Consider the following 27,072-nt stretch of genomic DNA (forward strand, 5'->3'; position numbering starts at 1 on the left):
AATCTTAGTATTAACTCAAAAAAGTTAGAGATATTTTTACCTAATCAGATTTCAATATAAGTTTAGGTTTGTTTTAAATATTTTTCATTTTTTTTATTTTGTTATTAATTTTAGTGAAATTAGTTAAAAAAATTATTTTCTCAAATTAGTTAAATCCTTACTTAAATTTAATTATATTTTAATATTAGGTTCCAAATCTCTATATTTTGACTACTTATTTATCTTAGTTAAAATATTTTTTAAAATAAGAAATTACATGTAAAAAGTGTTATTTATGTAATAAAATTTTAGAATAAATAATTGAATATGAATGTCGATATTTTGATATTTGAGTTTTATGTAAGATTTGTGTTGTTGAATATGTTTTTTTAATATTTGAGTTGAAAATATAATTTATATAATTTGAATGAATAAGATTATTTTGTATTAAGAAAATAATAATTATTAAATTATATGTAATTATTATATGTAATGTACGATATTTTGTACGATATTGTACCCAATTATATGTAATTAATTTAATAATGATAAAATCTCATTATTATTAGTATCTTACACTCGCAAATTCTTATAAAATGATGTAACATACACATATGAGAATAGTAAACCTCTCTTATTCTTATGTTTTTATCATTTTCTTATATTGTGAGTATTTTAAATCTTTCAAAATGATAAAATGAAAAAGATATAAGAAATCAGAAGTTTAAATATTAAAATATATAAATAATGGTGGAATTACAACTCACGTCAAATAATAATTTATTTTTAGTTGACCAAATAATATTACTTTTTTCTCTACTAAGAAATAATTTTAAATTTCTTAAAATATTTTTATTGCTTTCCAAGTTTTTCATAATAATAATTAAACATGTTATATATTTTTAAGAAATTTAATATATTAGTTTATTATTCAATGCTCCTTCATAGACTAGTGGAGTGTATTTTGGATGATTTATAAAAAAAAAAATATAACATATTAAAAAATTCATAGACTAGTGGAGTGGTTTTTGAATCATTGTTTCCATGTGAAAGGTATTCTTTATATAGTCCTTGCTTCCGCATCCTCCACGAGTCTCTGGTTTTTTGCGGAAACAGACGTAATTTCCTTACTCTTTCATTCTCTCAACTTGTGCAATTTCCCAATTTCATCGTTTCTGTTTCCATTAACTTCGATCCTTACTTCATCTATCTATTTATTGATTTTATTTGCATCTCTTTCTCCTGTGCAGTGTGCTGAAATCAATCGGAAGGTTATTCACAATGGCGTCTCGGAAGGCGATCGGTTTTGTTGGCGTTGACGAGTTCAGCTTGGAGATGGCGTTTTCCGCGATTCGCCATGGATACGATGTGCAAGCTTTTCAGGTTCGTTTTCTTTGAACAGTCTCATCATATCTGCAGACATAAGAATATAGGATCTGTCATTAGGAATCTGATTATGTGTGCTCCTACATTTCGGTTTTCGTGCAATGTCGTGCAGTGACTCAGCATTGGAACCGTCGAACGAAAATCAACGGTTCACTTTTAGTTGCGTGGTTAGAAGTAAAATGTAGGCAGTCATTTTCATTTAACGGAAGAATGCGTGAAAAAATGAATTATGATTTCAAATATTTTCCTTTTATTTAATATTTTAAAATTATATCTAATATTTACAAATCCAGATATAAAGTTGGTCTGATTATAAAAATAGATGAAAGGAATAAATATATTATGATTTCAAATATTTTATTAATTAAAATGTTATATCAATAATCGGGTTTTTTAATAAAGTTAGATGAGTTAATAGTTGATAAACTAACTGCATTTTTAATTTATACTGATTGATAAACAAGTTGATAATTGAAAAATAACATAAAATGATATAATTATGTAAATGATATCTGTGTTTCTAAGAAGAAAATATATTATGAGTTATAATTTTAAATTTTTTAAAATAATTAAATTTTTATTTATCTTTTAAAAGTTGTATATGTTTTTTTTTTAATTTGGAAAAGTTATTTGATTTAAATGAGTTGATATAACGAGTATTAATTTTTTTAATTTATATTATTATTACATTAAATTTATTATATTAATTGTTTCTCATAATGTAATAACAAATTTATTACTTCAACGTGATTTTTTTAATTTGAAGTAAGTAAAAATTAAAAAATAACGTACAAGTACTAAAAATAGTGTGATTGTTTGTAAAGAATTGAAATAGGTAATAATACGGAAAAATACGAATAATTAAATAATGCACTAAAATGCAATAAATAATAATAATAATAAATAATAATAAACAAGTTACCAGTTAGAAATTAGTTGAATTTGTTTATAACTAAGTTAGCTCGTAAAATAAGCTACTTTAATATTTATAATTTTTTAATAAAATAAATTAATAATTAAATATTCTCCTCAAGTTAGCTTAAATTTTAAATTTACAAATTTAAAATAAAGAGTAATTTTAAAAATTTTAAATCAGGTGCAATTAACAATTAGTAAGAATTTGCCGGAAACGTATTCCTTATCGGACTAGGAACCGGTGACCAGTCTGATTCGGTATGATACAAGATCAGTACAAAAAATGCCAGTCAAATTGCTAAAAATTAGTTTTAACAAAATAACATTGTTAAATTAAAAGTTTATCTTTTTTTCTTAAAAAACAATTTGAAATATTTTTTTTTTAACTTATATAATTTTTTTATTATTAATAAATATCAAATCGTTATTTGAAATATCAGACATTCTTTATTATTATTATTATTATTTCCTCTCACTTGTTACTGCATTTTCTATTAGGATTTTACTGCAACTATTGTTTGCTTTTAGTTTGTTAAATACTACCACTAAGTAAGGTTACATTTAATTTGTACGGTTGGAATAAATTGTTCCGTAGATAAATAGTCCCGTCATTGAAGACATCGTGAAGCTTGGAGGAGTTAGATGTTCAAGCCCTTCGGAAGCTGGGAGAGGTAAATTTCAGCCATATGGTTCACTATTTCATATATTATATTTCTTTGCTCAAGTTTGTTACACTAACTTCATAAAATAGTTATATAATATGCAATATCATTCTAATTTCATAATAATGTACTTCAGAAATCTAAAAAAAATCAAACAGATTAGTTGTAAAGTTGTAACTCATAAATATATATAATTTGGGTGACAGCACCTGTTATCAATCGCAAGCTAAACTTTTCCGCCCTATGTTTAGCAGCACTTGCTCAGTTATATTCTCTAAAATTTAAACATACTATTGTAGATTCCTCAAATCCATCATGAGTGATCGCGACTCTATGTTCCTTAGCAAGTTCTGGAGTGAACTTTTCCGTCTTCAAGAAACCAAGCTATGCATGAACACATCTTTTACCCCCATAGTGATGTACTAACCGAGGTCGTAAATTGGTCTATGTAGCACAAATACGAATACGGATACTGACACGATACGAATACAGATACAAGCTCATGTCATTTGATTCTGCTCGTATTCATCCTTTTTTCAACGTGTCTCAACTCAAACTTTCCTTGAAGTGTGATGTTGCAGTTACTGCCTTACCCTTAGGAATGGAGGTGGGTGATTCTGACCCTGCACCCCAAAGGCCATTCTCTCAAACCTTGAAAAAATTGACGCAATGGAGCCCCATTTATCGAATGTTTTATTTTGTGGAAAGCCCAACCACATGAGGAGAAAGTTGGGAATCAGCAGCTTACATTAAGATCAGATTCTCCTTTTTCTTCCTTGAGGAAACAGCAAATTTTAGAGAGGGTGATATTGGGAACGAGCCCAAACTCGGACACTCCTCTTAAATGGTTAGTCGGTGTCCGATACGAGTATTGGATAGCGACACTCGTATGACACCTGTAGGACACGTATCCGTAAAGTGTCCAATTCAAAAAGTATTTGTTAGATTTCTGACAATTCTAGTACGGTTCTAACACAATTTTAAAAAGGAAAAATACATTAATTTTCTCAAAATTCAAACTTTATTATATAAATTGTTATTATGATTATAAAAATAAGAAACAAATTCTTGGGAACCAGTCATGAAAAACATCTTTCTGCTCCAAAAGATAATCTAAAACATACTTGTGCACATAAATCTTTATTGTCAATTTATATAATTCATAATTATATAATATATAGATTCGTGTGTCCCCGTGTCCTATATTTTAGAGATTTTACGTATCTCCGTATCCGTCTCCGTGTCGTATCAGTGTCTGTGTGCTACATAGGGAAGAAACCTCTTAAAGTTAATGTTCTTAGGCCCAAGAGGGAAAATATGACTACTCAGTAATTGGTGTTAGTGGGGGGAATCAATTAGTTAGAGGAGAGAGTTTGGACAGGGAATTCGGTTTTCCTGTTTTGTAACTTTTTCTTAGATACTACATGTATCACATTATTGTATTAGAAACAAAATCTGCTTTGCCATATTTCATGTTACTTCGAGTTCAACATTTATTAATTTTACATGACTTTTCAGTAAAGAAGGATGATTCTTTATTAATTATTATTAATGTTAATTGCTATTGTCATGATTTTCTCTCAAAGTATGATCAGTGGAATAACTGTCCCGTTGGTGTTATCTAATACACTGATTGTACAGTTTATGTAAATTACACTGTTTCATGGTCTCCCTAATACATGTATTTCTGTCTCACTTGCAGATGTAACAGCTCTAGTTATCCTAATATCTCACATAGATCAAACTAATGACCTCATTTTCGGAGATGAGGGTGCTTTGAGAGGTCTCTATGCAGCTTTTTGGCATTAAACAAGTTTTACGTCCTAGGATTTTGTTTCATGTAAATGGCATTCATTTTGGGTTATGCAGGTCTAAAACCAGATACTGTTCTTATTCTGCGTTCGACCATATTACCATCACTTCTCCATAAACTGGAGAGGGATCTAGCAGGTAATACATGTGATATTTGTTGGAGATCACACATCGACTAGATATTAGAGCCTTTAATTGTATATAAGTGGGTGCAAACCTCAACCTCATGAGCCGGTTTTATGGGGTTGAGTTAGGCTTAAAGTCCACTTTATAACAATATTTTTTGCTTTATAATTGTTGATTCTTTGTTAAAGGAGTTCCAAACTAGTTATTCCCATTCTCCCACTTTGGGCAAATTTAGTGATAGGGTGTTGCAGCCCAAAATTAACCATTTTTGTATATCGTGTAGAAATTCATGAGATTGCTTATGTTGTTGATGCTTATGTCTCTTATGGGAGATCTGATGATTTGAATGAAAAAGTCATAGTAAGTTATTGTCTCATTATCTTGTATTTATAATTTATTGCTTGGTTGTAGAATAAAAACTAATTTCCTTCTCTAATTACATACCCAGCATGTATATCTTGACTATTTTTTCTTGAATATTTAGATAGCATCATCTGGAAGTCTAGATGCCATTGCACGAGCACAGCCTGTTCTCTCTGGTAAAATTTAAAACAGTTTTTGAACTTGATATGCATTAAGAAAAGGGCAATTTGTTTCATTTGTATCTGAAGGTTAATTTATTGTTGCCTTTTGTTGACAGCAATGTGTGAAAAGCTCTTCACTTTTGAGGGTGAAATTGGTGGTGGCAGGTTTACTTCGTTCTTGCTCTTTTAAAACCTAATCTTTCCATTATGCAAAATTCTTTAACTGCACCAGTTCATCTTGCCATTCCTTGTTTTTCTCCCTCTCCTAAGAAGTGCAGATAATTAACTTAGGTTGTTGTATATAAGTGGATGCAAACCTCAATCTCATGAGCCGGTTTTATGGGGTTGAGTTAGGCTTAAAGTCCACTTCGTAACATTGTCCATCCCAACCAAAAGTTACTATTATAGGTTGCTGTGTTCTGTTGGATATATTAGTTTTATCAAAATTTTCACCCTTTTCCTTTGCAGCAAGGTTAAAATGGTTAATGTAATGCTCGAAGGCATTCATTTCATTAATGCAGTGGAGGCTCTCTCTCTTGGTGCCAAAATTGGAATTCATCCTTGGATAATCTATGATATAATTTCCAATGCTGCAGGAAATTCATGGTATGTGTTTAACTGAAGCCTCTCCTAGCTCTATTGGAAGGTGGAAATAATTTCATCCATTTTGTAGGGCGTTCAAGAATTATTTACCCCTTTTGTTAAAGGGAGAGGTTAATCATCAAATTCTGAACACTTTTGTTAAGGAGTTGGTAAGATCAATGGATATCTGAACAATTATATATTTCAGTGTTTTTGTTATATTTTATGATTATACGATTACATCAAAATCAAATGTAGTCTACCAATGTTTGATTAATAATACTTTTAGGGTTTAAGGTTCAGGGTTTAAGGTTTAATTGATGTCAGAGACAAACCATTCTTGAACCTCCACCTTCTTATGCGAAGTGATCGGTTGACATAGTATTAGAGCCTAAAGAACCAAATTGTAAGGAGTTTAATTTTAAGTACCTATAATTAAGTTTTAGTTTCAGCTCAAGGTTTTGTCATTGTTATGTCCTCCAACACAAACAAGCTCTTGTATGAAAGGATGTCCAAGAGATATAAATGATTCTATGTACCCACTTAATAGCCTTAGCCCTTGTTTTTTTAGGAGTTACTACGAAGTTTATTTGACTTTTTGAAATGAACATGATGCCTTGAATTTCTATTTCATTTCCATGAATGAAGTCACTTTTTTTTGTTGTTGGAAAAGAGTCACTTTATATTATATGACTTGTTTTCAAAAATTGTCATTTTTCTTGCCTTATAGCAACTTTGTTTTCATTAGTTATTCTTTTGCAAACACTACAATGATAAAAAAAATTGTTTAATTTTCTAGGAAATCATTTTGAATATGTCCAAGTCACTTACTTTTCCACTTCCAATTTTGGCTGCTACTCATCTACAACTTATTCACGGTACAAAATCGGTAAACTATACATCCCTTATAAAAATAAAAAACTATCATTTCCAGCTTACATAGTTTGGAAAATCATTTTTTCAGGGGTTTCGCTTGTTGATAGTGGAGATGATGTTGCAGCACCGATCAAGGTTAATTGATGAAACATCTGTTTTAGCAGTTTCAATCAGAAGTTGTTTTTTGTTTTAGAAGCTGTAGTGTTCTCTTAACATCTATGATTATGTATCTGATATGGTTATATGAGTATTTCTAATGTTAAATATTCTTTCTTCATCTTAATAACAGGTTTGGGAAAAGGTTTACGGGGTTAACATTTCAGATGCTGAAAAGGCTGATACGTATAACCCAGAGCAACTGGCATCTGAATTTACTACTGATTCTAAGAGTGTGAGAAGGGTTGGTTTTATTGGCCTTGGAGCTATGGGATTTGGCATGGCAACTCACTTACTGAGTTCAGAATTTTGCGTTGTTGGTTATGATGTAATTTCTCACTCTTAAATCTTAAGCTATATTGCATTTAACTAGTAACAAGGAGATCTGATATTAGTATCTTAATAGTGAGTTGGTTGACCACAGATAATGAAAATGTTGGTTTGCATTATCAATAGCATTGGTGCCTGCTAGTAGATTATTGTGCTGTATCAAAATCAAGAGCCAGGTCCAACTATAATACTCTAAAAGGACTTCAAAGCTTTTTTTGAATGTTTGAAGTTGAATTTATTTGTATAAATTGTGTTAGGTATTTAAGGGAAAATGACAAGTACTGTTTGAGATCTCGCATCGACTAGAGATTAGAGCCTTTCATTGTATATAAGTGGGTGCAAACCTCAACCCTATGAGCTGGTTTTATGGGGTTGAGTTAGGCTTAAAGTCCACTTTGTAACATGGTATCAGAGAGCCATTTCGAGCCTATCCTAGCGAGTGTTTGTTAGGTTTATCAGGCCACCACCCATAACATATATCTGGTGCAACCCTAGTTAGGCTTAAAGTCCACTTCATATATATCTGTTTATGGTCTAAAATGTGGGTGTTTGTATATTCATGCAAGGCAATTACTTCCTTCACCATATCAGTGCCATCCAGTTTCAGTATGAAAAAGACAAAATGAGTACATATAAAATGTCCTTTTTCTGGTATATGTTTCCAGATTTTTTTTACAAAATGAGTTTTTTGTATTGTGGATTTTCTTATTGGATTTGGATTTTTATTTCTGAAATGAAGGGAATTTTTGGAAATTTAAAACTGTATTGGGTGCAGGTTCAAAAAGATTGGGCGTAGGAAGAATTTGCCTTCATGCAAAGATGAAACTTTTACTTAATGTCATGGAAGAAAGTTATATGATCACTATAAGCATCGTTTCAATTTTTTGTTTCTAGGTGTATGAACCAACTCAAAGACGATTTACAAATGCTGGTGGCCTGATTGGAAATTCTCCAGCTGAAGTGAGCAAAGGTAAATTGATATATACTACGTACCCATAAATAAAATGATACATAAAATCCTGAAACATTGGTAATGTAGTGAATAATAAAATGAATAAAATATTGCCTTTGTATTCCCTGTTCTAAAAATGAAAAAGCTTGAGATATTGATTATGGAACTGGGAATTGTTTGGCCTTAGAATTTGGATTATATCATTATGAATTATATAAATTAACAATCAAGATTTATGTAAACAAGGTTAGTCAAATATAACAAAAATAAATTTAATTCATCTATTTAAAATCCAAAAAGTGAAAAGAGAATAGAATTTATTTGAGGTATTTCATCTTTTTCTTGATCATCATCATTGAAAATGACACTTTAGTTTAAATTCATCAAAAGACAAATTAACAACTTCAAAAAAAAGTCACGTTATATGACGATATGATAAGAGATTAAATAAAAACATTCCCAACAATACATATATAATCTAAATATTCATGATTATACATAGGCATCAGATTCCTATTGTATTAAATGCTGTACATGATTTAGATGTACTCGTATAGTTCACAATTCCCTTAATTTCTACAATACAATGGATACAAGCTGCCTTCATAACACATAATGGAGAAACCGATTGGGGGTATGATAAATAAAGCTTCAGCAGTTTAGATACTAGAACTAAGCATTGATGTCAGCTCTTACAACACTGAATGATCCTTTCTGGTGTAATGAGTTCTACATATAAGCAGAAGGATATATTCAACCCATTTATTTATTTTCTCTTTACGTGCTATGTTTTTGTTATATATGATAACTTGCTAGATCAGGAAATCACTCACTTATTATTGGTCACAGATGTTGATGTTCTCATAATTATGGTCACGAATGAATCACAAGCAGAAAATGTTTTATATGGAGAAAATGGTGCAGTTTCAGGTGCATATAATATCTTACTACCCATATTAAGATGTCTATTTAACTATATACTGATATATTTTCTGCAATATGTAGCTCTTCCAGCTGGAGCATCTATCATTCTCTCTTCCACGGTTTCCCCTGCATACGTGAGTCAGCTGGAGCATAGATTGCATGGTATGTTACTCCTCCAGTGATATGGTTATCTTTTTTTTTTATCAGCAAAGAATGAAATTAAATTAAGAGGGATACAAAAGGGGTATCCCAACCCTTTTACATAAATCAAACCACATTAAGAATCTCCAAGAATAAAGAGATGAACAAATACCCTAAAAGCAATAGATAGATAATGTTTGTTGCATAAGTTAGACATCCCATTCCAGCTAGCACCGTGCTCGTATTGGAATGCTATAAGCACTGCAAATTGCAGCTACAAAACCATCAAAAAACACCAAAATATTGGTTATCTCCACCACTTCATTGACATTCCTTCTACCCAGCTTGCAATGGCACGATTGTAGCACTTGTCACAGAATTAATCACTTCAATGCAACATCTTCCATTCGCTCCTTTTTGGACTTTGGCTTCCCCCTGTTTGCTCCTTATAAGCTCACTTTTAACAGAAACCAACTTCCTACTTGCCAGGGTCCATCTCGCACTTAGAATGGTTGGAGTTTACACCTTCGACTTACATCCCCCAACATGTCTGAATCACCACAACCTCTACTGCAACCATCCACATGTGAGACCACTAATTGATCAGAAAACACACTTAGGGATTTCCACAACAACCAAAACACCACATAAAAAACACAGTGATATGGTTATCTAATCTGTATTTAGTCTCAATGTTTTCAGCTGATGGTTGAGAACTTGAATTAACATAGTTTGCTTGAGGAGTTTGAGTCTCAGTATTAATAACAGATTTAGCATGAGTTAGATTCAAGGTAGAAACAATATCAATAGTTTCTTTTGCTAATAACAGAGATTCAATATCATCAAAATCAGTGATTCATAATCAGGAGCCAACGAATCAAGTAAATAGTTTCGCCAATAGAGATGAGAGAGTCCGAGATATATTTGATTCCATTAAGAAGTTACGAAATGGAGCGATCACCTTACTTTGTGTTCCTGTGTTCAGATCGAAGAAAACGAGCTTGCACCCAAGTTTCGAATGAAAATGATGTTGAATTTTGTTGCATAATTAAGAGATAATTATTCCATAATTAGTGTAGATTCCGTTTTCTATTTATTAGGACAAATTTGATATCTTCTGAAGATTTGATTTGTATAGTTTTAATTATTTTTTTTTCCTTAATTAAATTGTAAAGAGTCTATAAATTTAGGATGTAATCACATTTTGTAAATACATTCAGAAATACTATCAATCCTCTTTCAAATTGGTATCATAGCTCCCGATCCCTGGGAGACTCTGTTTCTGTATTTTTTTCGGGCAGTCTTCATTGCTGCAACCATTTTTTCTGGTAGTCTTGATTGTTGTACTTTTTTTATGTTGACCACCACCTTGCATCGTTGATTGCTAACTACCGTCGTTGACCACGGTTGGAAATTTTTTTTCCGACAAGTTTTGTGAACAAAACCACTACCATTAGAACCAGATTTCGCCGATCTTCAAAGCTCAATTGGTTTTGAACTCTCATGGACTCCCTTAGTAAGACATTTAGCTCTTGTTCCTTAACCATTAGGGCTAAGAATTCTAGTTTCTTATCCTTTAATACTTCTAGTACTGAGAATATATGGATTATAGACTCTGGTGGTAGTGACCATATTACACCTCATTCCTCTTCTTTTTTTATCCTACATTGCTTTATCTGGTAAACAACATATTACGGTTGCTAATGGTTCCACGATCTTGTCACGGGAAAGATGATTGGAATTGCTGAAGAGTAAGGCAGGTTATACTACTTACATCACGAAGAAAATAAAGAGTGTGCTAGACTGCAGGCACTCACTTCTAATCTTCAGTTGAATCATCCTCTCAGATATGGTTTCAACACAAATGTCTTGGTCATCCTCCATTTAGTACCCTAAAGTGTTTATTTCCTGTTTTATATTCAAAAGTGTTTGTTCTGTTGAGTCTTTTCATTGTGATGTTTGTCAGTTTGCTAAACACAACCAGACAACCTTTTTTTCCAAGAATAATAGAAGTCCTAAACATTTTGATCTTATTCATTCAAATGTATGAGGACCTTCACCTATTCCTAATATCTCAAGTGCAAAATGGTTTGTTTCATTTATTGATGATTGTACTCGGGTTATCTAAATATTCCTTATGATAGATAAGTTTGAAGTTTTTCACTTGTTTGTCAATTTTTATCGAATGGTTCAAACACAATTTGGAAGCCCAATTAAGATATTGAGTTCTGATAATGGTGGAGAATATGTGAACCAAAACTTTTCCAAGTTCCTTAAGGAAAATGAGGTTGTTCGTGAATTAACATGTGTGAACACTCCTGAACAAAATGGGGTTGCATAAAGGAAAAATTGTCATCTCCTTGAGGTTACTAGAACTTTATTCTTCCAAATGTATGTTCCTAGATCTTATTGGGGAAGACTGCCACTTATTTGATCAATAGATTACCCTCTCGAGTTCTAGAGGGAGTTAGTCCATTCATCTTATGACCAGATTCTATCATTCTATTCCCATTATGACTAGTCTTCAAAGTTGTGTCTTTGGTTGGTTGTCTTGTCTTTGGTTGTCCTGTCTTTGTCCATGTTCATAGTCCTTATTGGGGTAAGCTAGATCCTCGGGCCATCAAATGTGTCTTCATCAATTATGCCTCCAACAAAAAGGGGTACAAATGTCATCATTGGAAAAGTCGTAAACCAAGGATGTTACCTTTCATGAAATGAAGTCCTTCATTCCTGGTTCTCAACTTAAAGGGATAGTATTCAAGAAGCTGAGTTGGGATGTAGGACCAGTGGAGTGCCAATAGAGAAAAATAATAGGATTGGGAATGTGAGGAAAGCCTAAAGATGGAGAACACACAATATCAAAGAATTGTGGGAAAACTTATCTATCTATCTATCTATGACACAATATGGCAGATATAACCTATGCAGTTAGTGTAGTTAGCCAATTTGTGCACGATACTTGCAGGCAATAAATAGAATTATTTATTACTTAAAAGCCTATATGGTAAATGATTGCTATTCAAAAAAGGGGAAAACTTATACATGAAAGTATATAATAATGCTGACTATGCAGATGAATTGTTGATAGGAGATCCACCATAGGTTATTGCATGTTCTTGGGTGGAAATATGGTAACATGAAGGAGCAAAAAAAAAATGTAGTCGCAAGATCAAGTGCAGAGGCAGAATATAGAGTCATGGCTCAAGGGGTTTGTGAACTATTATGGATGAAGATCATACTTGATGACCTCAAAGTATAATATAAAGCTCCTATGGGACTAGGGTGTGATAATAAGTCCGTCATCAATATTGCACACTATCCAGTTCAACATGACCAAACAAACACGTAGAGATAAACTGACCTTTCATCAAGGAGAAGTTGGATAATGGTCTTGCAACCATCGAGTACATCTCTTCAAGACTCCATTTGGCATACACATTCACACAAAACAGTTCAAACATCTTACTTGCAAGCTGAGAATGATGGATATATATTCACCGGGGAGTGTTGCTTAATTAGGAGATAATTATTCAATAAATAGTGCAGATTTCATTTTCGATTTCGATCTATTAGGACATATTTATTATCTTTTGGTGATTTGATTTGTGTAACTTTAATAATCTATTATTTCTTTCTTAACTAGGTTGTATAGAGTGTATAAATTTAGATTGTAATCACATTTGTAAATACATTCGAAAATACATTCATTCTTTTTCTTTCAACTAATCTTCTCCCAAAGTTGCCGAGTGGGAATCCGAGGCGTAGCACAATATCGATGAAGCCCATGAGCATGCAAAACATGTTTGATATGTAGAAGCCAAAGAAGATAATTTTCATCGTTAAGCTTCTCTATGATTGAAAATGCGGAAGAAAACACCGGATATGGTGACGGAAACCTCACTGAAACAGAGGTCGAAAAAGAAAACCGTGTTGGATTGAAAGCCATGAACTAATTTAAAAAGCTATATATGTTATGGATGGTCCAATAACAACCTGATAGCAGATGACAGTAGGCTTTAAATAGCTCTGATACCATGTTAAGAAGGTGCTTTTAAGTCTAACTCAACCTCATAAAATCAGTTTATAAGAAAAGGTTTGCATTCACTTATAAAGAATAAAATATCCTAATCTCTAGTCGATGTGAGATCTTCATCTGAAAAATATTGATTATATAATTTCTCGAAGTCGGACGAAACTCAACAGAAATAGCCATGTACTGATGTGGGACTAAACTCAACATTATGTAACAGAAACAACCACTTTTCTAATGTGGCGAATGTTATTCAGTTTTACAAAAACAGAGGTTTTATTCAATTACTCTATTAGTAACCATTCATGATAATAATGCAGATAAGTATTTGAAGTTGGTGGATGCCCCGGTTTCTGGTGGTGTTACGAGGGCCTCATTGGGAACTCTTACGGTGTGAAATACATCTTTGTCTTTTATCGAAACTTCGTTTTAGATTTTGTGGACCAAGACACTGATGTAATGAATAATTCTCAGATAATGGCGTCAGGAACTGATGATGCCCTTAAGAGTGCTGGTCAGGTCTTAGCAGGTAAAACTAACTGATCATAAAAGTGAAAAATGTTAGTTCTAATTCTGGACTTACAGTTATTTCAGAAATAATTTTCTGGTTAATTTATTTTAATTCTTTGAAATCAGCCTTGAGTGAGAAGCTTTATATTATCAAAGGTGGTTGTGGTTCTGGAAGGTATTTATTAATTTTCCAATATTGTTAATTCACTGTTTTGCTTTGACTAATACTGATACTTGTTTCTTTTTCGCATGAAACAGGTAATGTGATGTTAATTCTTATTGAAAGAGACACTGAAATCCACATAATGTACTATCCTGAATTCAAAAAATTGTACAATAACATCTGTTAAAATTGTTCTGTAGTGGTATAAAGATGATTAACCAATTGCTTGCTGGAGTTCACATTGCCTCAGCTGCTGAGGCAATAGCATTTGCAGCTCGGTTGGGTTTGAATACAAGACTGTTGTTCGATTTTATTGCAATTAGTGGAGGAACTTCCTGGTATGTCTCTTCTACGAAACAATCACGTTGTCCTCTCAATAATTTTGAAGTCACTAACTTTTTGATCAATTTGTGACATTCGTAATCCATTTTTTTTGTTATTATGTGTTGAAGATCCCACATCAACTAGAGATTAGAGCTTTTCATTGTATATAAGTGGGTGCAAACCTTAACCTCATTAGCCGATTTTATGTGGTTGAGTTAGGCTTAAAATCCACTTCTTAATATGATATCAGAGTCATTTCAAGCCTATCCTAACGTCTAAGTTAGACATCCTATTCTAGCTACAAAACCATCACCCTGCCTCTATTGGTCTATCGGACCACTCATAATATATAGCCTCACGTACGAGTGGATGCAAACCTCAACCTCATGAGCGGTTTTATGGGGTTGAGTTAAGTTTAAAGTCCACTTCTTAATATTATGGTTGTATTCATGTCTTATATGGTGACGTGTTTATGGCTATTTCGAAAGAGTTTATGTGTAATTTTGTCTCTAATTCTTGAGGTTTTTTTATCCTCTTCTAGTCCTATTTTTCACTTCTTTCCTTCTTCTATTACATTATTCTTTTCTAAATAAAACACATTCATAGATTTTAATAGAAAATTTAACTGCTAACCTTAAGATATGTCTGTTGTTTCAGGATGTTTGAGAATCGTGGGCAACACATGATAGACAATGATTACACGCCATGTTCAGCACTTGATATCTTTGTGAAGGACATGGTAAGAAATAGTATATTCCTCCTGCTATTCAGCAGGGACACTTTATTTAAATAACATCATGATGTTATTTTAGTAAAATCTACTATTGCTACTCATGTACAGGGAATTGTTACTCGTGAATCATCTGCATGGAAAGTTCCACTTCAGCTATCAACTATTGCTCACCAACTATATCTGGCAGGTGCTGTATAATACTTTTGAATCTTAATGATGTATACAGTCTAATGTTTCTCTTCAATTCAACTTGGCCATTACTATTTCTGATTTTAATAGACAAAAGTAAGAAAAAGATACTTGAGGTTGACCATTTAATGGATAGAGGATGGTGCTTGTAGGATCTTCTATCTTATTTTTAAATGAACATCTCATTACTTAAATTGAGATCATGGTATCACAAATAATTGAACATAAGATTTAGAGTTTAGGGTTTAGGGATCACAAATGATTGAACATCCCATTGCACGAGTATTATTTGAACTTAACCTGATTTTGATGAGGAATTCCCACATTGATTAGATAAGGGGTATTGGGTATACCCAATTTTAAATCGGGTATGTGGACGAGAATTGATATATATATACACACCTTTTTGTCATTATAAATTAATAAAACACTTTTAATTTATTAGTTAACCTATAACTTTTTTTATTATTATGTTTGATTTTTTTTTTCATTTGAACAACCATTCCTTTACTACACAATTTTTCATTATCTTAATTCTTTCACTCATTTGATATCAACCACAGATCCCCAAAGTACTGTACTGCATTTTAGTAAATATAAACTTTAATTTTATTGAATTAAATTGTTTTTAAAGAACACATTTTATAATTTATGATCATTTTTAGTATTTTTATTTGTTATTTATTTTTTTTCATTTGAGAATGTTTAACTATCAATCTCGAGTGTTCAATCATGCAAAAACTTACTTTATGAAGTCATCTAAAAAACTTATCTTGTCTTTTTTTTTTCTTAGTTTTCATTTCTTTTCAAGAACTCTTCTTTTATTGCATAAAGTTATTTTTTCTTCTCTCTCAACTATTCCACTAGTTCAATATCCCCCACGTTTACTTAAATTTCCGATGTACTTTCCCTTTTAATATTTAAAAAATAGATATTGTAGTTTGTCTTAAAATTTCAATTATGTGTATATATTTTTCACAGAATGATACATAATAAAAATACAAAAAAGGGCTTTCAGGAAACTGTTGGAGAATTGCTTGCTCAAATTTATAATATTACTTTACAGGTTCTGCTGCTGGCTGGGGGCGGATTGATGATGCTGGTGTTGTCAAGGTATGAATAACTAATTTCAGTTCGTAGAACCTCTAGAATTTCATATTTTAGTTTTTTCTGATATCACAAAATCCATTTAGAATGCAATTAGCTTGATAAAATAGCAATTTAGGGTCTTCCATCTTAAACCCTTTTGAAAGTAATGCGAGAGACCTTCGGGCTTGACACATGGATAATTCACCAGTCCACCTATTTGGGGTTGAAATTTAACTAGTTATTAGAAAAATTGGTATGGCAAGGATGAACCCTAGACTACTTTGTCATTTACGCTCTGATGTACCATGTTAGGAGCTATGTAGCACAGATACGGATATGGATAGGGACACTGACACGACACGGATACGGATACGGAGATACGTATAATCTCTAAAATGTAGGAACACGAATCTATATATTATATCATTTTAAATTATATAAATTGAAAATAAATATTTATGTGTAAAAGTATGTTTTAGATTCTTTTGGGAGCAGGAAGATATTTTTCATGACTGGTTCAAAAGAATTTGTTCCTTATTTTTATAATCATAATAAAAATTTATGCAATAAATTTGAGTTTTTAGAAAATTATTGTATTTATACCTTTTAAAATTGTGTTAGAACCGTGTTAGAATTTTCAAAAATTCAACAAATATTTTTTGAATTGAACACTAGTGTCGTATGAATGTTGACACCGATACGTGTGTCCGACACGGATACGCCCATTTAAGAGAAGTGTCCGAGCTTCATAGATTAGGAGTAAATTAAGCCCAACAACCCCAAAATTTACCTTAAGGGATGATGCTACCCAAGTCTTATTTCTTATTAGGAGTGTTTTGACCATATTTTCCTTGAATTCTTTATTTCTTACCAAATTCTCTATTTTCCATGTAGCAGCCTATCTTTAGGAATAGGAAACTATAGTTATCACCAAACATTAAACTGTACCAGGTTTAAGTTGCTTGCTGGTAGACAGATATCATGGTACTATTGTAGTTTGTGAATTTGTTGGCACCTTTTCCCCCTCCTTTGCTTTTTTAACCCCCTGTCATCAGTTATAATTTTGTGCTCCCGCTCCAAACATTAAATTTTTCAAGATGATTTTGTCAAGAAAATAAAAACATTAGAATAAACTCTTCTTCTCCCTCTAATCTTAAAAAGACTGGAATTCCTGTCTACATAAAATCTACATTTGTTTAATATATGATAAACACAATGGCTGGAATAACTTGGGAGGCTGTACCAAATTTTGCACAGGTTTACGAGATGCTAACTGGTGTAAGAGTTGAAGGAAAAATCCAAGCTCAAAGGAAAGATGCCATGTTACATTCTCTTCCACCAGAGTGGCCCGAAGATCATGTTCTTGATATACAAACACTAAAAGAAAGCAATTCAAAGATTTTAGTTGTATTAGATGATGATCCGACAGGAACACAAACTGTTCATGATATTGAGGTATTAACAGAATGGTAAGTGTATTTCATTTTCTTTCTTATTTCCATTTTCTTGGAAGAATGAATGCGAAAGATATCTCATACGGTGCTACCTCAAACCAAACTACCAAAGCACTGATTTTTCTTTCATATTGTGCTATTTGTGCTATTTTTAATAATTTCTATAATCAATAATAATTTGTCATCATGAGATTGGAATTGAAAGCAAGATCTTCCTGAATAAATCCCAAGTTATTACTCAATTGGCCATGTTTCACTGCAGGACCATTGAGTCACTGGTGGAGCAGTTTAGAAAAAGTCCAAAATGCTTTTTCATTTTGACAAACTCCAGGTCACTGAGTTCTGACAAGGTAAACATGAAAATTACTTCTATTTATTATCTCTCTTCTGTAAGAATTCTACTAATAACCATGGGTGAAATTTTGAAGAACTCTATTCAAAGGTAAATAGGCTACAAGTGCATGAGAGATAAATAAGGGGTGAGGGGCGGTCAAATTTTCTTTATTTTATGTATAATAAAGGAAACTTAAAAAATTTAAATTGATTATTTAAGGATATTCTGTGTTTGGCCACCAGAACAATTTGTATTTAAATTGCTTTAGTGATACTATTTGTATTTGGCCACCACAACTAAATCAACAAGCTCCATTTGTCCTATTGCTGACCCACAAATGGAAAAACTTGTTATTGAAGTATGAAGAAAAAGTGTCATTACTGAGATGCAATATTTGAGCTTAATAAAGTTTTGAACTGAAATACATGCAACACTTTAATTTTAAGCGCCATACCATTAATTAAAATAATCTGAAGCATGGGCCTTGTGTCCCAACCAGAGTTTTAAGACTACGGCCTATACTGGATTTATAGTTGGTTGGAGGTGTTGGTGGGTTTGTCACGGCCCGCAGCTGGTGCAAGATGGAAAGGACATATGTGCTTGTGTGCAAGGGAGTCAAAAGGAATGTTAAGGATATGATGGAGGATTCTGTTTTGATGTGTCTTATAACAGACCAATAGAGGCAGGGTGTATTTGATGGTTTTGTAGCTGCAGTTTGCAGTGCTTATCCAATACGAGCACGGTGCTAGCTAGAATAGGATGTCTAGCTTATGCAGCAAACATTATATATCTATTGCGTCTGGGGTGTTTGTTCATCTCTTTATTCTTGGAGATTCTTAATGTGATTTGGTTTATGTAAAAGGGTTGGGATACCCCTTTTGTATCCTTCTTAATTTAATTTCATTCTTTGCTGATAAAAAAAATCTATATCAAGTTTATAAGTTTGCGCTTGATCTGTGGCAGGCCAGTGCACTGATAAAAGAGATTTGCAGAAATCTGGACATTGCTGCAAAATCAATTGACAGCATTGACTATTCCGTAGTTTTGAGGGGAGATTCAACTTTACGAGGTCATTTTCCAGAGGCAAGGATAATGTATTTTAGCTCAATAAGTATATTTCAATAAATAATATCGATACTCTTCAGTTTTCTAAACGACACTAGGTTGTTGTGTACAGGAAGCAGATGCGGTTGTTTCAGTATTGGGTGAAATGGATGCATGGATAATTTGTCCCTTTTTCCTTCAAGGGGGTCGTTACACTATTGCAGACACACACTATGTTGATGATTCTGATACGTATGTCTTTTCATTCATGATCTAGCTATAAGGAATTATGAATGGATCCAAATTAGAGTCCTGTGTATTTAACTTTTTTCACTGCAGGCTTGTTCCTGCAGGGGACACAGAGTTTGCTAAAGATGCTTCCTTTGGCTACAAATCTTCAAACCTGCGTCATGTAAAGCTTCAAACCCTTTATTGGCTTGGTCAATGCAATTTATATTTTCATGATTTGGATAAATTCTAAATTTTGAGATGCCTTTTATCCAATTGTAGTGGGTAGAGGAGAAGACAAATGGCCGAATACTTGCAAGTAGTGTTGCATCTGTTTCTATCCAACTTTTGAGGAAAGGAGGTCCAAATGCAGTTGCTAAGCATCTATGCAGTTTGCAGAAGGTATGCAAAATAAGGGAGATAGTTAATGCATAGTAGTTTGTACATTTTTAAGGTTCTAAGAAGAGAACTTGTGGCTTACTTTGTCTGGGTAAGAAATTACAAATAAGAAGGTATATTCAAACCACTTACTATGAATGTCTATTGTATTAAGCAGGGGACAATATGCGTAGTTAATGCAGCTAGTGAACGAGACATGACTGTTTTTGCTCTTGGAATGATCAAGGCAAACCTTCCTTCTCTTCCATGCCTTTCTGTCTCATTTTTGTGTGTTTTGTTACTGATGCAAATATTCTTGGACTGACTTTTCTTATTAACAGGCAGAATTGACAGGAAAACGTTTCTTGTGTCGCACTGCTGCTAGTTTTGTCTCTGCACTTATGGGAATCATCTCTAAGCCACCAATATTGCCAAGTGATCTAGGAATAGCTAGAGAAAAGAATGGTGGTCTGATAGTTGTGGGATCCTATGTTCCAAAAACAACAAAGCAGGTGATAAATGAATTTAAGTTCCAAATCTAATCTCAAGCATACCCAATTTCTCATTTATGCTTATGCTTGCAAGTTGTATTCCACAGGTTGAAGAACTCAAACTACAGTGTGGTCAGTTCTTAAAAAGCATTGAGGTGACTAACATTCCAAGTCTATACCTCATTTTTCATTCTTAATTGTTAATTCTCTCATGGAGACAATGATGATGAAAGTTTGCTTAGCAAAGGCATTTCATTTTTATGCATAACGCAATTTCTGTTTTGAAATTTCATTTGCCAGTCTAATGACAAGGGTTTCTTTGTACTAGGTATCAGTTGAAAAACTTGCAATGAGCCCTATGGAAGAGAGGGAGGAAGAAATCAGTAGAACAGCTGAATTAGCAGACTTATATCTTAAAGTTCATAAAGACACTTTAATAATGACCAGCCGAAATCTCATAACTGGAAGAAGTTTGTCTTTCTTCTTTTGCTTGTTTTCTCTTCTTCCCATCTCTTGGTTAGTGTTGTAATATGGGATCTGTTCACCTATAAGATCCAACACAGAGATAGCTTACTTCTGTTCTCTTTTTATCTACCATTCAAAGCAAAGTGTAGTGCATTAAGTGGGAGAAATATAAGTTATTCCCCTCAATCTAATCTCTTTTTCAAATGTGCAGCTGCAGCTGAGAGTTTGGACATTAACTTTAAAGTGAGTTCCGCTTTGGTGGAAATAGTGAAAAGAGTAACTACAAAACCTCGCTATATTATTGCAAAGGTACTTCATATATAAAGGACCCAGTGAACGTTCATTTTGATATGGAAAATATGATATTTCCTTTTGTTCTACTGTCCTTACATTTTTTTTTGAAAAATAATCACGACTTTATATGCGATCAATATTGCATATATGGCTAGCATAGTCACACTGATAAGCTATGAAGTTCAGACACTTCTCTTAAATAGTGTGTCGGTGTCGGATATTTGTATCGGACACCGACACTCGTATGACACTTGTAGGACACGTATCCGTGAAGTGTCAAATTCAAAAAGTATTTGTTGGATTTCTGATAATTCTAGTACAGTTCTAACACAATCTTAAAAAGGAAAAATACATTAACTTTCTAAAAACTCAAATTTATTGTATAAATTTTTATTATAATTATAAAAATAAGAAACAAATCATTTTGAACCAGTCATGAAAAACATCTTTCTGCTCCAAAAAATAATCTTAAACATACTTGTGCACATAAATCTTTATTGTCAATTTATATAATTCATAATTATATAATATATAGATCCGTGTCCCCATGTCCTACATTTTAGAGATTATACGTATCTCTGTGTCTATGTCCGTGTCGTATCAGTGTCTGTGTCAGTGTCTGTGCTACATAGCTGATCGGACCTTTTTGGGCTGATCATCCAGGCATTCTTGTATCATGATCACTATGCTTTATCACGAAGTTAATTGACACGAGAAATGTATAGTTCATTAAAACCTTTTAGAAACACAGAAGTACAAGTGGACACTTAGGTTTCATGCTCAGGAAAGCAAGAAATATGTTCAAAAACATTTTTGCTGTTTAATTTACTGTAACAGATTTTGAAGTAACGTTTTAAAAAAACTTCATTGCATTTATCTTTACTATTTTGCAAGTTAAATAAAACAATTTCGTGAACTTTTGGTATTTAATCATGATATCAAATTCGGGGCTTTAGGGTGGTATTACGTCTTCAGACCTCGCTACAAAAGCCCTTGGTGCAAGATGTGCGAAGATAGTTGGGCAAGCACTTGCTGGTGTTCCCCTGTGGCAATTAGGCCCTGAAAGTAGACATCCTGGAATTCCTTACATTGTCTTCCCTGGTAATGTTTTTTAATTTTTTTTTTTTTTTCTCTTCTTAATTACAGTTTACGACCAAATCTTGGTATCTGGTGCAGTAAAATACATATTTTCCTCTATTCTTTAGTATATTTCATCTTATCAAAGATAATTTGCTTCTGGTAGGTAATGTTGGTAACAGCACAGCATTGGCAGAAGTTGTCAAGTCCTGGACTTACTCAATCAGATTTACATCAACGAAAGAAATTCTTAATGTAAGGATACTTTGGTTCATGGCTATGCAAATTGGAACTGATTTTCTTCTAATATTGTTTATTTTTTGGCACAAAGAATGCAGAAAAGGGTGGTTATGCTGTTGGAGCATTTAATGTCTACAATTTGGAAGGAGCTGAGGCTGTTGTTTCTGCTGCTGAGGAAGAACAAAGTCCTGCTATATTACAGGTCTGGAATAGTTAGTTCAAAATTCAACATATTGATTTGTGTGAATCCCTTTTTTTTATTGCGAACATAAATAATGTGATAGCACACAAACGAGGGGGAAAAAGTGGTACTGGAATAGAAAAGCTAAATATCAAGGGTTCCAACTTCTAAGCCTGTTGATGAGATTGGTGTAAAATAATAATCCTAGAATACTCCTCTAACTAGGGTATCAAACGCTCTCAAGTAAAAGGAAATTTTTAGTATTTTATAATGAGGGATCAAGTTATTCTAAGATTACCTTTAAAAGACATAATCTTTATCCACACCCTTCATTTGAAAACATTGGAGGACTTCTATGTTGATCCTTATGAAAATCATTTTGTCAGCCTTTCATTGTATAACACCTCCAATCTCCATGATCCCACCAGTTTGAGAAAATAGTGGAAACCTAAACAAAATTCCTTTATTCATGTTTTCTTATTTCATGATGAGCTTTGCTTTGTTTGTGGAGCAACTATGCTTCATACTTGATTAATTGTTTCATATTAATTCCCTGTATATGTGCATCATCATATTAAATGACCTTTTGAATAACCCACAATTCTATTATTTGGTATAAAAACTTTGCTTCCTCTAAAATTTTTCTGAACTATCTTTAAAATTTTCAGATCCATCCAGGGGCCTTGAAGCAAGGAGGAATTCCCTTGGTTGCTTGTTGCATTTCTGCTGCAAAGCAAGCCAGTGTAAGTGGCATAATATTATTTGAATTTAATGGAGATTTACAGAAAACAAAAAAGCAAAGATATCTGTCTTGTGGTAGCTTGGAACAAGATTTTGACAAGAAAGTTGAGCTCGGAAATGAAATGACGAATTTTAATGTTGAAAACTTTAAAAATTGAATGCGAGGGTGTTGTTTTGGAGCAAACCGTAGCTATTTAGGTTTAGTAACTAACTAACCATTAGTTTGAGTGTCTTTAAATGTCACTGCTTATTCATGTTCATATATGACAGGTTCCCATTACTGTTCACTTTGATCATGGAACTTTAAAGCAGGATCTTGTGGAAGCTCTTGACCTGGTAATTTCAATTTTTGCTTGCATGACAATCATACCTACAGAACGATTTCATTCTCAAAGATGATCCAGTATCCATTTGTGTTGTGGTTAGTTATTTTTCTGTTATCTCAACTGCAATGTGAATGTAATGATTCCAGGGATTCAGTTCCATAATGGTTGATGGTTCACATCTTTCTTTCAATGAAAATGTTGCATACACACAATTTATAACATTACTGGCGCACTCAAAAAATATGCTGGTTGAAGCTGAGCTAGGAAGATTGTCAGGGACAGAAGATGATTTAACTGTAGAAGAGTTTGAAGCCAGACTAACAGATGTGAATATGGTTGCTATGCTACCTCTCCTCTACGTTTACTCAAAATGTTCTCATGAGCTTTGCTTAATTCCTTTGTGCTTGTTGCATTAATTTCAGGCATCAAAATTCATAGATGAGACTGGAATAGATGCTTTGGCAGTGTGTATTGGTAATGTGCATGGAAAGTACCCAGCAAGTGGTCCAAATCTCAGAGTTGACCTGCTTAAGGTGATTAATTCCTTAGCTGAAACTTGCATAGAAATGCACTCTACCTAATTGTGCACAAATCAAAACGCAATTTTCAAAAAGCTAAGTTGATTGAACACAAGATAAAATGGTTGGAGGTTTCATATATGATTAAGAATTGGGATTGAAATGGACTTGAACACTAATCTGCACTTCTTGATCATACATTCAACCTTCCATGTTCATCACAGTTAAAACAAGATAATTCCTTACACTTAGTTACTAGGAATCTAACAAAAATTAATCAATTCATTGATTAACTTCAATTGATCCCTGCATTAAGAATAGAATAGTTAAAACCAAAAGCATCAACTTTGTTCCCAGCAATTGTAGCTTTTATTTGATTTAGTTTAGTTCAGAAAAGGAGATACATTTCCCAAAGGCATTCCAATTCTAAAAGCAAGAATATAGATTCCTCTACGCTCAAGCATTAAGCATGAAGCTTAACCTAGAATTGAAAGCTAAATATACTTATATATATGAGTCAATAGGTACAGATAAGTTACAAATTCATTCAATACCAACAACAATGAAGTTTAGCCACTCATGGTGATTAGGATGATTCAATGACTATAGTGAGATAAAGAAATGAAAAGGGAATAGCACAACTCTAAAGTGTCTTCAATTCTAATGTGTCAGCCCCCTCCTCATTTTTCTTCTCTTCTATTTATACTCCAAACAAGTTGCCTTCAGCTGATGGCTTATACTCGGTGCTTGGATGATCTTCTCAGCGGATCACTTTTCTTCAAACTGAAGGCTTCTTGTGTGCTGAGTGGTTTCATTTTTTATTTTTTTTTATCAGTAAATAATGAAATTAAATTAAGAGGGATACAAAAGGGGTATCCCAACCCTTTTACATAAACCAAATCACATTAAGAATCACCAAGAATAAAGAGATGAACAGACACCCCAAAAGCAATAGATAGATAATGTTTGCTGCATAAGCTAGACATCCTATTCCAGCTAGCACCGTGCTCGTATTGAAATGCTATAAGCACTGCAAACTGCTGAGTGGTTTCATAGTTCGCTTAGCCAAATCTGGTTTCAAAATTCACCTCTTCTTTGGAATACATCCGCTCAGCACCTGTTATCTCCCAACTGTCTGTGCTCAACAGAAGCTTCCTTGCACTGGCCAAATTCTGCTCAGCGGATCCTGTCTTAGCTCCTTGTTCATATCGATAACATTTATCACATTTTTCTATAACTTCTCTTCGTTTAAATATTTCCATAGTTCAACAAAGATTGGGGTTCTTTTTACAAAAAGATATCCAACTTCTCACGAATTAAGTATCTAAAACAAGTATTGAAATGTGTTTTTTTGAGATTTATCAAAAATCCAGACCATTGCTGATCTCCCATGTGATGAATTTTAGTAAAATTGCAAAAACCAGACTTCTAGGCTGATACTTCTATGATCTAGACTGGGTGACCTATACTATTTTGAGAATACTTCTTTTTCATGGTCTTTTCAGTATTCTTCAGCTGTAGTTTCCGCAGTTAAGATAAAATTTACAGATATTTGAGGACAACCTTGTGTGCTTCCACCTCTGAATTGGATATTTTGGGGTGGGAGTTGCCCATGTTCCCAATGGATAATAATTTAATTTAAGCCACACTTGAGGTTTTCTTTTCAATTGTGTAATTTTGACATTGTACCATTTTTAGGAGCTGCATGCTTTGAGCCTGGAGAAAGGAGTTCATCTGGTGCTTCATGGTGCTTCTGGTTTGAGCGAAGAACTTGTTAAGGTACAGTTACATAAACAACATATTTTGGAAGTTGGCTTTGAGTTTTGGTCCGTCAAAGTAACACTTACGTTTTATTAGCTTTGAGCTCACGGTACAATTGTAACATGCACTACAAGAAAATCATGAAATAAAAACCAATTTTTAGAGACCAAAATAATTAGTTGCAATAGTAACTAAATTAGAGACTATTTTAGAAATTAAAAAAAAAAATTGGTTTGTAAATTAATTTATATTATTGTTAAATAGTTTCTAAATTGGTATCTAATTAACAATACCAATTATTTAGTTTCTAAATTTGGTCTCTAAACCTTGGTTGCTAATTAAATACCAATTTAGAAACTATTTAACAATAATAGAAACTAATTTAGAAACCAATTTTTTTTTTAAGTTTATAAAATGGTCTCTAATTTAGTTACTATTGCAACTAATTATTTTGGTTTCTAAAAATTGGTTTCTATTTCATGATTTTCTTGTAGTGATGCGTCTCAGATTTTCTAAGTTATCCTTTATGTATCCAATTTCTGGTCCCTCCATTGAAGTCTAGTAGTTTTAGCACTCTATATTGCAAACGTTATAAGAGGTTCTTGTTTTTGACAGGAGTGCATAAATCTTGGTGTTAGAAAGTTCAATGTGAACACTGAAGTAAGGAAAGCATACATGGACTCTCTGATTACCCCCAAGAACGATCTAGTTCATGTCATGGCTTCTGCAAAGGAAGCCATGAAGGCTGTGGTTGCAGAAAAGATGCATCTCTTTGGTTCAGCAGGAAAGGCATAATTTCTACAAATTTACTGGCTAGGACTATGGAAACTTTCAACTTCATATTATTTTGTTATCATGTTTTGTGTTGTAGTAAGGAATAAGGGTGGACATGGAAAAATCCAATCCAAATAAATCCAATTCAGATTCAAATCTTTGGATCAGATTTTAAATCCAGATTTATATTCTTTTATAAAAACAATTTAGATTTTTATAAATTCAAATCCAAATATTTGGATTGGATTTAAATCCATATCCATAATTTTATAAAAGAAGATTAAATTGATTGAATTGGAATGATATAAATGAGGTAGCATTAATGTGTCTTTTTGCTTAGTTATATAAACAAATCTAGTGTAT

The 27,072-nt window shown here is 32.8% G+C and overlaps 1 protein-coding gene across 1 annotated transcript; it reads left to right on the top strand.

Annotated features, from left to right (window-relative positions):
* The first annotated feature begins 960 nt into the window (after positions 1-960).
* Positions 961-26,876, top strand: LOC137837934 (uncharacterized). Its single transcript, XM_068647116.1, has 43 exons — positions 961-1,097; positions 1,230-1,362; positions 2,876-2,951; positions 4,645-4,725; positions 4,812-4,892; positions 5,164-5,240; positions 5,365-5,419; positions 5,521-5,569; positions 5,873-6,010; positions 6,078-6,156; positions 6,786-6,864; positions 6,951-6,997; positions 7,152-7,346; positions 8,243-8,318; positions 9,150-9,230; positions 9,306-9,386; positions 13,716-13,786; positions 13,870-13,924; positions 14,032-14,080; positions 14,269-14,406; positions 15,050-15,131; positions 15,234-15,312; positions 16,381-16,427; positions 17,661-17,872; positions 18,120-18,207; positions 19,155-19,274; positions 19,369-19,487; positions 19,575-19,647; positions 19,746-19,865; positions 20,020-20,088; positions 20,183-20,353; positions 20,440-20,487; positions 20,661-20,802; positions 21,009-21,106; positions 22,048-22,192; positions 22,335-22,423; positions 22,500-22,610; positions 23,258-23,332; positions 23,601-23,666; positions 23,803-23,991; positions 24,079-24,189; positions 25,873-25,953; positions 26,551-26,876. Exons 2-43 carry the CDS (start codon positions 1,261-1,263, stop codon positions 26,728-26,730), a joined length of 4,125 nt encoding a protein of 1,374 aa, XP_068503217.1. The 5' UTR covers positions 961-1,097; positions 1,230-1,260; the 3' UTR covers positions 26,731-26,876.
* The last annotated feature ends 196 nt before the right edge of the window (positions 26,877-27,072 follow it).

This window comes from Phaseolus vulgaris, chromosome 4 (assembly GCF_000499845.2).
Source record: "Phaseolus vulgaris cultivar G19833 chromosome 4, P. vulgaris v2.0, whole genome shotgun sequence".
Classification (NCBI taxonomy): Eukaryota; Viridiplantae; Streptophyta; class Magnoliopsida; order Fabales; family Fabaceae; genus Phaseolus; species Phaseolus vulgaris.

Excerpts from the sequence above, each read along its gene's own strand:
- LOC137837934 (XM_068647116.1), top strand. The coding sequence starts at position 1,261 with ATGGCGTCTCGGAAGGCGATCGGTTTTGTTGGCGTTGACGAGTTCAGC. Across the intron at positions 14,081-14,268 it reads GGTGGTTGTGGTTCTGGAAG|TGGTATAAAGATGATTAACC; the intron begins GTATTTATTAAT and ends ATTGTTCTGTAG. Across the intron at positions 19,648-19,745 it reads AATCTTCAAACCTGCGTCAT|TGGGTAGAGGAGAAGACAAA; the intron begins GTAAAGCTTCAA and ends ATCCAATTGTAG.